The 12749-nt window shown below is 36.5% G+C and overlaps 1 protein-coding gene across 1 annotated transcript in view; it reads left to right on the top strand.

Annotated features, from left to right (window-relative positions):
- Window positions 1-12749, top strand: part of LOC129272683 (dnaJ homolog subfamily C member 21-like) — a 40019-nt gene that overhangs the window by 8572 nt on the left and 18698 nt on the right. The window contains exons 2-7 of the mRNA XM_064107216.1: window positions 2089-2180; window positions 3443-3514; window positions 8132-8180; window positions 8899-9009; window positions 9649-9680; window positions 10706-10945. Of these exons, the coding sequence (XP_063963286.1) occupies window positions 2089-2180; window positions 3443-3514; window positions 8132-8180; window positions 8899-9009; window positions 9649-9680; window positions 10706-10945 (596 nt within the window). The remainder of the gene's footprint in view (window positions 1-2088; window positions 2181-3442; window positions 3515-8131; window positions 8181-8898; window positions 9010-9648; window positions 9681-10705; window positions 10946-12749) is intronic.

Here is a 12749-nt window from a genome sequence, read left to right as displayed (position 1 = left end):
TTTTGAATTGAATATATTGCTGAATTTGATTGGAATAATCAACATGTTCTTTAATAAAATATTGACCTCTACCATACAATACAAGTCAATGAAACATTATTATTAATAATAATAATAATTCTTATTTACCTAGGGTAGCCACTTCCCACTACAGCTCTTATATACTGTTCTCCAAATGCTTAATAATATTGTTATTACCTTTCTCAATTCTAAAACGTTGAGTGCCTGACGAGAAGGCAGAACCGCAGAAGGTCCAATTAAAAATCTTTGGTATGATTCGGCCTAGATGGAACGAGTGACCTCCCACTCAAGAGGGGGCAGTCAGACCGCAGGTCCCTATGCTAATGAGCAAAAAGGCCAGATTCATCCAAATCATCTCGTGGCTGAATCCTCCTCCTTGCAAAATCTCGTGATTTGTGAGATTTTCTTTCTCTAAGAATTTACCTGTTTTAACCTCAAGTTAAATGAAATATTATTGCACCATCAGATAGAGTAAATGTTACTCTTTCATATTGGTCATTTATTTTGTATACTATACAATATTTTGTTAAATAAGTAAATTTCTGGCCTGAAAATGTGCATCAAAACTGAATTTTCTTCCTCTGTTTTCTTTTGCAAATTGTGCAAAACTTTTTATTTTGAGCCTCAATGATATCTATATCACCATAAAGCTGAACTTCTGTACTTTCTCACAATGCCACTCTTGATATGCGGCACCTTTTAATCGGGTCAAGATCACACTTTTCCCACCAAGGTTCAAGACGAGATTTCTGAAATTTTGTACTTGCATGAAATCCAGAGTTCTGATTGGCTGGATAAGGTTCACAGAACAACAGGCGCGGGGTATTTGAGGAGATTACCACATGGGAAGTGTGACCTGCCCATGAACCCAGGCACTGGAACCGTTGGAATTAGCCAGTGTGTGGTCTCTTTGACCAATCAGAGTGCAGTATTCTTGTTTTCAAGCTGCTTTATGTACTTGGCAAATGAAAAGTGTGATCTTGACCCGATTAAACCAATTCTTTTTTTGAAACCTACATCATTTTAAAGCATACATATTCAGCTTTATCATGATCTAAAAATCATTTGGGCTCAAACAAAAATAAAGTGTGAAAATAGCAGCTTTTGTCAGGTGAAAATAATTATTTTGTAGCATATTTTAGATCAAAATTTTAACCTATATTACAAAATCTTGGAATAAATTCAAACACATGACCTGAAAGAATGATTCTTCTTCTTTACAATGATACCAAATTCATGAAATTCGATGCACAATTAGAGCAGCAATGACCGAATGAAAAGAGGTGTTTTGGTCCGCATCAAGCTCATTAAATATGCAAAACATCTCAAGTCATGAATATCACTTGGATGAAAGAAGCCACTTTCTTGGGACCTGCCGTCTGACTGGGGGCACTCTACCACTGACCCAATATCTGTGCAGTATAACTTTTCATGAAAGAGAACGTTGTGATATTAAGGGACTGTTCGGTGCTGTTTCAATAGAAATGATGAATAAAAAGAGCATGAACATGCTGGTGAATGAACTTAAGTACACATGGCTTGACATAATAGCGATCCAGGGCCACCAAAAATAAACCTGGAGCCTCCAGTTTTGAGATGTGCCCAAGTTCGGTTGCTAAATCTGGGCAACCAAAAAAATCTTAGGGTGTCATTTGTTTTCCTGTTTAATTAATGAAGAAAGAAATAAAAGAGTGTATGTTCCATGACTCAAATTGTAGGTCAGTTTGTTTGTGCCTTTTTCTTTTAAACTACAAGAACTCTCCCGTCAGTGCATTGGTGGCTTGGGGCCGGGGCGCTTGGGACTTTTCCTTACTGAGCTAGCACTCCTGAATTGTGCGCATTGTCTGCTTTTTAGACCAAATTGCACATGCTCACAACTTCAAGAACTTACTCAGGAAGGGTCCGATTTGGGTAAGTATGCATTATAACTACAGTAGTGGAGGCATGAACAAGTTCTTGGTAATGTTCAAGTATTTTGGAGATCGAGTTGGTCTGTAAGCATCTATTATAAATGCCATCAGTTTTCTAGTTTGCCATGGACTAATAATTTTTTTCTTTTGATTTTAGGATCCAGTAAAGATGAAATCCGCTCAGCTTACAAACGACAGGCCCTCAAATGGCACCCCGACAAACACCAAAATTCTCCAGAGGCCACAAAGGTTGGTTGCAAGTTCATCTTCTATAAAGTATTTCCTTCTTAAAGGAGAATGAAACCCTTGAAACCAGCTGAATCCATATCAAAGAGAAAAATCAAAGAAACATATTGTTGAAAGTTTGAGGAAGATTGAATGAATAATAAGAAAGTTATGAGCATTTGAATATTGAGATCACTAATGCCATGTAGATCCTCCCATTGGCAATGCGACCAAGATCTGTGATGTCACACACGTACAACTCCCTCATTACTTTAGTACTTATTTCACTTATATTCTCACTTGTATAGAGTCTATCACAAGGTGAGGTGTTCTCTTTATGAGAGGACAAGTACAGAGGTTTCACAAAATTATATCATTGATGAATCGTTTGTCATATGATTAGAATGAGCAAAAAGAGATGTTTTGGGGTATATTTTCCGTGTCTAAAAGAGGAGAGTTGTTCATCTGTGACATCATAGATCATGGTCGCATTGCCAATGGGAGGATCTCCATAGCATTAGTGATCTCGACATTCAAATGCTCATAACTCTTCTATTGCTAGTCCTATTTTACTCAAATTTTTGTTGAACTTATTCTTGATTTTTCTGCTTTCACAAAAGCTAACTTGCTCCAAGAGTTTCATTCTCCTTTAAGGACTGTCTAGACAAACTGCATCTGTTTCAAACGGAGCTACAAATGTAAACTATCCTTGTTGAAAATTATTACCAAATCTCACTGTCAGGCACAATTACATGAAATAGTACATCACATATGAGCAAAAACATTTGATAATGCTTGTTTATTTTGGAATCATGTATTGGCATTTGTGTCACATATTTTGCTACATAAGCAACCAATGAGAGATTATTATTTGTTTAGTAGTGAAAGTTTGTGTAATTGTCTTTGATATACATGTACACTGTATATTTTTTTCTTCTATTTGATATGTTCTTGTCACTTGAGACAGAATATAATAATAATAATGGTGGCTACTTTTATATATAACGCACAGGTCCACATTTCAGTGCTCATGGCGCTTCAAGAAAATAAACATACACAAAAACAATAATAGAAAACGTAAAAAAGAGAAGAATTTTGAATTATCCTAAATAAAACATACTAAACTTTTAATGGGAGAGGAATTGTCTAATATGAAGTTCACATACTTCAAATCATTTACAAATAGAACATTTTTTTGGGGGGGCTAATTTATAAGATGAAATATTATTATCAGCGTTTTATAATTTCTATATTCACCATGTTCTTATGTTTTCTTTTTGAAACAGAAATTTCAACAGATAAGCTCGGCTTATGAGAGGCTAATGAAGCCTGAGGCGATTGAAGTTAGTCTTACCATGGTATGTTGTCAATGTCATGCTTTTCTTTTTCTTCTTGCATCTCCCAGTCCACTTTGTTTTCTTCGGCCCTTCCAGGCCCTTGATATAAATAGTTGCGATAGATGTTTATAATAAATTTCAACTTTTGTGCACAGGCTTACTGGCTAGTATTCAGAACTTGGGTTTGATTTAGACCATTGTCTTTATGCCTTGAATTATCAGGGTTCCTACAGATATCGAAAATCCTGGAAAAATGTGTGGTTATGGAAAGTCAGGGAATTTGGAACATTAGTGAAAAGTCATGGAAAAGTCAGGGAATTGCATTTACCTATTGGCTATAGCAGCTTTCCAGTTTGTCGTGTCTCGCAACTCTCATACTCTGTAGTCATACTCTGCGATTATAATTGGTGTTCATGATTTCCATTTTTTCCAGTTTGGTGACATCCCAAATTCTACATACATGTAATTCCCGGGATGTCACGGGAAGACATGGAAAGTGGCAATTTAGTCATGGAATTCTGTTTACAAATTTCTGTGGGAATCCTGATTATGAGAAGCCAAACATGTCAAAGAGTTTGTTTGAATTACATCCTCTTCATGTTGATTGTATTCATTCTCCTGCCTTTATGGTGAATACACCGATGCTAGTTATTGTTTTCACCCAGTTGTGAAATGACTGGAATGAAGAATAATTTGAATGATAGATGAATTATAAATATATATGTATATGCTTTGAATATATAAATATATACTACTTTTAGGGACTTGACATTTGGCTATTCATAGTTAACCACAACTTTGGACCAATGTCTCGTAACACAAAGGTTAGCAATTAATCATACGCTTGATTTTTATGATTGATTGTACAATCCATCGTTGAAAACTGTTCTACGATCTTGCTAAGCTTTGTGTTACGGGCCCCAGTTTGAATTAAACCCGAGTTCAGAACATACGGGCCACAATGCTTCATTATTTAATAATAAATTGTATGATTTTGATATGGTAATATGCTATGTACAGGTCTTTGTCGTCACTTTTGTTGAGCCTATACATGTATGTATAACTTGAATTTTAGGTTTCATTTCCTCGATATTATCAAATTTTGTATCAAACGCAAATGCTCTTTTTTTGATGGGCTGACAACACAGGTGTCATGTTTATAGTCATCCCATACAATAGTTGTACAGTGATGGCACAACTGCAACAGGCTTGGACTTTGAGCCTGTGAATTTCCCCTCAGTGCATGTATACAAAAGGGTTGCTTGACACTCGTCTCAAACCCCATACATTGTATGTTCATAAAACACTCTTTTGTGTAAACATTTCATAGCTATACAATAGAAAATATGTGCATTATCCTTATATTGCTACATGTATGTGCATCATAAAGCAGGTCCCGGGCTCCGTAACACAAAGCATTGCAATGGATTGCAAATTATGAAAGAACATTCCTGATTGGTTCCCGATCAGTATTCAAACAAAATCCGCGTGCCACAATGATTTTGATTGGTTGCCATTTTGCCATTGAGTCCTGTTGAAGCAATGTTTCCAACAGTCGAGTCTTTCAATGCATGCATCAAAATGACATTCAGGGAGGAAGAATTCTGATTCCAGTTTCTATGTGAATTCTATAAATGGGCGTTGCCATCGCAATGCAAGCCTAAGGGTCTTAGCCCCACCAATTTCCTGGGGTTAGCTTAGCCCACTTCGTTTTCACACTACGTTTAAGCAAAGTGGGCTAGAACGGTAAATAGTACGGTACTATCTGGCCCTGCGAAAATGTAGGGTTAGCCGGCTAACTGCGGTGCTAGCACCGTAATCGGTGCTAAGAGATGCGGTGTGAAATGGAACAGGGCTATTAAAGGAAAAGTGGATGTAAGCTTTAGCCTATCACAGTAGTTGAAATTGCACGCTAATCACGTGCTGTGTGGCAAAATCGTCAATATTCATGAGCTGTGCGATGCATGTAGTCCGGGGTCAAGAAAATAGTACGGGGTTAAGAAAGATGGTGTGAAAGCAACAAAAAAGTTGAATGGACAGTAAGGGGTTAAGGAAATACAGTGTGAAAAGCATATTCCTGTTATATGTCGCTGTAGCAGTTTCAGGTTGGGACACAGGCACATGCTCAGTTTTATACGGGGAATCCCAGTCGGTATTGTGCAATAAGCGTGTCCTGAAGACAATACTACTGAATTCCACCCCACCGGAACTGAATTTAATGGATTGATTGTTGTGAATTAAATGAAATACCAGGTTTTCTAACCAATGTGAAAGCAAAATACTTGTAAATAATTCCCAAAAGAAAATAACCACATCCTGAAAAGAGTACTCTTGAATTGCACCTCCACCGGAATTACAGATTGATCTTTCAATGAATGGAATAGACTTAAAGTAATGAACGAGATCAATTAGAATTTCAGTTTCAGTTTGTCGCCATATTTCATACATTTTACATTTAGATAGACATGTAAAGTTCAAAATGATACAAGATTATGAAATGAAATTGTTCTATTATTATGTGGTTTTAAAATACTCCAACCTCTTGCAACAATATATAGGTACAGGTACTGTGTGAGTAAAAAAACTTGACATCTCACAATCCCCAGTTTAAGGAAAAAATATGTCATGAGTGCATAATCATTAGAATTACACATGTATATGGCTGGGAAGACGATGTTCTCCCAAATAATTTGATACCATATTTATGTGGTATGTATTAATGCTTGGATGAGCAGGAGGTATTCTTTGCAGAGATGTAAATTTTTATTTGCGCCAAATCAAGGCATGACTGCAATGAATGAATCAAGATGCCAATGATGTTAGGATCTTACAACAAAACATCTTTTCAGTCGGTAATTTATGTTATAATTGTTTAATAAACATACATGTATTTTATTGTCAATTCTCAAGTTGATTTCATCAAAAAGGGATTAGCTACTATGTTTACTAACTCATTTAGGTTCTATGACATCATTGGCATCATGATTCATTCATTGCGGTCATGCCTTAATTTGGCGCGAGTCAAAATTCACATCACTGCAAAGAATACCTCCTGTGCATCCAAGCATTAACACATACCACATATTAAAATATGGTATCAAATTATTTGGGGAACATAATCTTTCCAGCCATACAGTATATAATAATAATAATGTGTTCATGGCATATTTTTTCCTTAAATGGGGGATTTGTGAGGTGTCAAGTGTTTATTTTTTACTCACACAGTAGTCACTCAGAAATGCCATAGTATGCAACATTAGAAGATTTTACCAGTGAATATGGAAGGGCATATGTTGGAAGCTAAACTTATGAATTATGGGCTCCGATAAGAAATAGAAGATAAGATAAGGCTATGTTTGTAAAACAATATCAATGTAAAAATTATACTGGCAGTGAACCAATTGATTTAAAGGTAAATGCTAGTTTTGGTAACGATATCAAAATGAGTTTGTACAGAATCCAATGAAATGACCACCAAAGTGTCTGTTTGTATAAATAAAACGCATGTGCCAAAGGATTCTGGAAGAAATTGTGTAATTGCTGAGAAATCAGCAAATAAGCACAGGATTCGGGTAGAGCGTCGGGCCCGACGCTCAAAGCAATAATTATACATAATAGCAGGGCCCGCTGGGAGAACAGTTTTCGGAACTGAAGCGGCTTCCCTGGGTAAATATACCTGTATTATTATTATTATTATTATTATTATTATACACAGTCCCACGTGCGCTTATCTGTGTTGGGGGAAGTTCAGTCTGAACATTTTTCAGCGTAGATTTCAAGATTTCACAAAGTTCAGTTTATGTAACTGTACCAGATCTAGATCCTCGATGATATACCGACAATTAAGCCTGGTTTTACAGACTTTCTCATGAAATCAGTGTTTACTGCAACTACTGGAATTTCTCTTTAACTACATCTGCTACACACCCTTGAAGAAAGAAACTGGTGAAGGGAAAACAATGTGCATGTGAATGTACCTTGTAAGCATTTGAAAACCTATAAAGATTGGAAGCAAAACATTATCCTATCAAATATGTATGTACACCATTGGAAAAATTAATTAGCTACAAAATGAACAATACTTGCAAGTTTATGCATCTTCACCACTTAACAGCAAAGTATTTCCTTGCGAGAAACATTAAAATTTGTGATTCTAAAATATGGTTGTTATTGTACTTTGTTCTGAATTCTCTCAGATAATCTCATGTGAGGATGTGTGTTTGTACATACTGTAGAAAGATTTAATCATTTTTTTGTTTTACAGATAATGAAAATAAGCAATAATTTGAAGAGGTTAATAACATTGAAAGTATTAATAGTGATAATTTTTCAGCTAAAAAAAATTATTGTATCGTTGTGAAAATTGTTTTAAAAAATACATTTTTAGTCTTTAAAACAGGAAAAAAGATATACACTAATTGATCTGTTTAGTTTCTTCATAGAAGTATGCAATTTATATCATGGGATTACTGATGATTTTTTTTCTTTCTCCATTCCCTATTTTTTTTGCTGTTCTATCTTACATTTTCCCCCGCAATTCTGTCCCTTACCTGATCACCCTGCTCCCTCTTCTCTTCTCACCCCTCCCCTCTGCCCCCCCCCCCCTCCTCTCTATTCAAAACTATTTTACTAATACAGGAACAGATGTTTGATTTATTTGCACACGTCTTTTGTGGAAATAGAGGAGGTATGTCCTGTATACATTCACTTATGAATTCACGTTATTGTACTCTAATGCAATTTTACAGTGGGGTTATGTTCAATCCTATGATTTTTTTTTCTTAAAGTCTTGGATTTTTCAAATGATATCCCACATTCGCATTATATCCTCATTTTACTGTCTCTTACTGCAAAGTTTGTTGATAATTCATCTCACCATATTTGTTTTTATGCCATTTCCGTGTTGATATACCGATATGTTTATTTCCTTTTACATTAAGTCCCATGTGTTTTCCCTTAATATGGAATTTTAAGAATCCATTCACTTAAACTCAAATAATCATGCAACCAGAAAATGTTAATCATCCAGTGTTGCTCTTGTTTTAATACATATCATAAATACATACAGACAGGGTATAGTGTAGAATGGTTTCACGTTACTTATTGATGCCTTTAAAGAAAAAAATAGTTTTCAAGTCACTCATTGATGCTACAGGAGAAAAATTACCCCCCCAAAAAAAAAAAAAAAAAAAATTCTGGGGCTACGTATTGAGCTAATACCACGCCCAAATTTGCTACATTGTACATCAGTTGGACATTGGACCTTTGTAGTTTTCCCAAGACTCTTGGGGCATTTTGGGGGCGAAAAATAGCCCTGAACCCCCCCCCCCCCATGTAATTTTTTTTCCTTGTAATGCCCTTTTTCAACAATACTTATCTTTTCTTTTTTTTTGGTTTTTTTTCAGGTTTCTCCAATGGCTTTTACAGTTTTGCTGATGATACAGACAGTGATAGCAGCACTGATTTTTCCTACAGACCTAATGCTTTTAGAGACAACAAGTCAAGCAGAGAGAAAGGTTTTTATATGATTAATGATTATATTGACATCTGGGAACCCTGATATTATTAACTCTTTTCATGCCAGAGCTGGTACTTGTTACTACAACAGGGAGCCCTTTGGTAATGAGCCCCCCCCAAAAAAAAAAAGTAGAGGGGGCCAAACATGATGCATAAAGCAAAAATTTTAGATAGATCGTGAGCGAGTAAAACAAGTGAGCAATAATTTTGACCCTCTTAATATGATTTAAGCTAATTTTGTAATAGATTTTAATAAAATATCTAGAGAATTATATCATGTTTCACCATTTTCCCTTTCCTCTTTTTTTTTTTTGGGGGGGGGTGGGTATAGCCTCCAACCCTCCATCTATATGCAAGTGACAGGGAGTGTCATGGTGTTGTGGTTCTGACAATGGCCTTTCAAACAGGCTGGTCCCTGTACACAGCAGATTATAGAATGTAGTATTCAATAGGTCAATTTTAAGTGGAGATGAATGATTGTATCATCAACAACCTCGACTGTAAGTGCAGATTTCTGGCCATTTGGTCAATAATAATATGCAGACATAATTGTAGCTCTGAGATAAAGAAATAATCGATGTAACTGCTTACAATGTGGATGTTCTTCATATCCTTCTTTTTTTCTTTTTTTTAAACAGATAATTCAAGTCCACCAAGTCCACCTGTCACTGTAAGTTATTATTTGATCTACAGGAAGTGTCTAATGTCAATAATGAATGCTGATGGGTGTTTATAGAGCTGTTCATAAGTTACAAATAAATTTACACAGAACTGGGGCCCGTAACACAAATCTTAGCAATGATCGTAGAACATATTTTTACGACTGATTGCATTGACTACAATGTACAATTAATCGTGAAAATCAAGCGTAGGATCAAGTGCTAACCTTTGTGTTACGGGACCCTGGTGACCCTTTCTTGTGCTAAATGATATATCCCTATGGCCCGTATTCTGAAGTCGGGTTTAAAGTTGTGGTTTAAGTATGGATAGCCAATTGTTACATGAATCATTTACAGTAGAGATATCATATTTCAGCTCATTTGGCTCTCAAATCATTCATAATTGTCTAGGAAGTATAAATAGATGATTGTCTTCACCATCAATGAATCAGGAAAGAGCACAGTTAAGTAAATATAAGAAACATACAACTTAATAAAATTTTGAAACTTTTGGCTCCCCATAATTTCAGCACAGAGTTTGGTCTAAGTTAAACCTGACTTCAGAATACAGGCCTATGTGACTAACTTGGCACCTGAGAATATGTTCCAGTCGTGGGTAAAGTTATGTGTCACTTTACTAATAGCTTTATGAAACACCCACCAGGGGCCCGTAGCAAAGCTTAGCAGGGATCGTAGAATTTTTTTTCTACGGTTGATTGCATTGACTACAATGTACAATCGTGTTGCGGGAGCCAGGTACCAATTTCCAGCTAAGACTTACAGAATTTCATGGTAAATTTCTTGCAATTGAAAATTCAGTTGTGTAGATATTTTGACAAGCGATGGAACAAATATTGCCTATTTATTGAAGTTACAATGTCACAATATTTGGATATTGTCTTTATATTTTGCCTGAGCTCTGGAATAGATTGTGTCTAGTTGGTCAGTGTGAAATAAATGCCTAACAATATTATTAGTAAAGTTTCCCTAAATCTTTCATTGGTAATTCTGACTCGTTCATTTTTTTTTAATACAGGAGGCTGAAAGGCGCCAAGCAGAGTTACGGAAAGAGGAGGAAAAACTAAAAAAACAGAAAGAAAAGCGGAGAGAGCGGAAGAAAAGAAGGAAAGCAAAGAAAAAACAGGAGAAAGAGGTTCGATACGGTGGCGGTGATAACAAGAAGAAAGGAAAGAAAGAAGTCGTTCCAGAATCATCAGAGGATGAGGAGGAGGAAGAGGAAGAAGAGGAGATTATAACAAATAAAGAAAATGTACAAGTAAGTCCCGAGCTACAAGAAATTTCTAGGTGTCTCTTATCAAGGGGTGCTATTTGGGGGCGTCGTGGTCTAGTGGTACTGACTCTTTCGTCTTTCAATCTGAGGGACGTGGGTTCAATTCCAAGCCATGGCGTGCTTTCCTTCAGCAAGAAATTCACCCAGATTGTGTTGCACTCAACCCAGGTGAGGTGAATGGACACATGGGAGAGAGGGGGAGGGGATTAGAGGTGGAGAGATAGAGAAGGGATAGATATTCCATTTTGAGTAAAGAGTCAATTGTTAAATCTGCACCTTTTTATCTCCTGTACAATTGAGCATTTACTGCACCACCACCCAGGACTTAAAGGGGAATCCAGCCTTGGCCATAAAATGTTGTGTTGGGAAGGAGAAAAATAGATTAAACAGAATGGTGAAAGTTTGAAAGAAATCGGACAAGCTATAAGAAAGTTATAGCTGCTTTAAAATTGAGATCACTAATACTATGTAGATTTCAAATTGGCAACTGGGTAAGTAAACTATGACAAGGGGCAAGGACAACTTTCCCATAGGCCATGTACTTTATTATCAGGGATTTGTGGTTTTCTCCTAAGTACCCATTCCCCTGGGGCAGTAATCTAAATATAACCCAGGTAGTATATTGTTTTATGTCCTCATGAAAGAAAAATATAATTTGAAATAAAACTTTTAGGAAAAATGACATTTTAGCCATAATATGTATTGGAGTACATGGAAGAGTAGTCCTTGCCTTACATCACTATGACATCCCATATGCAGCCAATTTGAAGTCTCCATGGGTATAGTGATTACCAATATTTACAACTTTTACAAATTCATAACTTTCTTGTTGTTTGTCCAATATTGTTGAAACTTTCACCTATCAACTTGTCTGATTTTTCTTTTCCTTATAAAAACAAGTTTTTATTTCGGTTGGATTCCCCTTTAATAACACCCTGGCAATAGTCTGCAGGCACAGACCCTGATTGAAACTTTGATAGAAAAAGTAAAATTGGGTCTCCTTTTAAAGACTAGTACATATAAAACTTTGTGTTTCAATCCATTCCAATTCCTGAGCGAGAGCAATGAGGCATTATAGGCTGCACATTCAGACCCTTAACGCGAGTGAAGGGTTTACACAGCAGACTACCCTGGCAGTGCTTTCTGAATTAAGTAATGAATTACATGACGTGGATCAGCGATCGCAGCTGGGCACACAATGCTTGGCTCTCTTCAAGAATGCTTCCCTCAATAGATCCTATTCTATTATAAGAGCACAAAAAGCCATTTGAGGACACATGATATAAGGTGCCTGGATCCATCCACAGCTTCCCTGGGATAACAATCTGTGGAAAATGTGACATGTGTGAAAGGTCCCATTGTATTGCCCATTGGAACCAGCCTTCTGAGGCACTCAGGTCAAAGGTCGGATCTAATGTTATGAAAACCAATCAAGGCTGTCTAAAGATAGCATTCTTCATCCTGATCTTGTTCACAGATTGTTTAGCAGACATCCTCAGTGTAACCTTCTCTGACTGTCTAGCCACTTCAATAACGATTCCTCTGTTTGGCTTAAACATCCGCACACCCTGTTATTGTTGGATCTGCTGAACCGGGTTACATTGCTTTGCATTGCAGCTCGTCATGGAGATTTCGCAACGGATTGCAGCACAAATGATCCTCTGGTTGAAGTTGCGCAATCTATTCTAGAAATGCTTGACAGTGTTCGTCTGCTTCACCTGTGCCTCGTTATGTTTTATGGATATATGCAGTGTTTTTCAGCTGTGAGCCATGTTGTGGACCGATGCTT

The sequence above is a fragment of the Lytechinus pictus genome, chromosome 12 (assembly GCF_037042905.1).
Source record: "Lytechinus pictus isolate F3 Inbred chromosome 12, Lp3.0, whole genome shotgun sequence".
Classification (NCBI taxonomy): domain Eukaryota; kingdom Metazoa; phylum Echinodermata; class Echinoidea; order Temnopleuroida; family Toxopneustidae; genus Lytechinus; species Lytechinus pictus.
The sequence above is the reverse complement of the archived record's forward strand: the minus strand, read 5'-3'. Positions and strand labels throughout refer to the sequence as shown.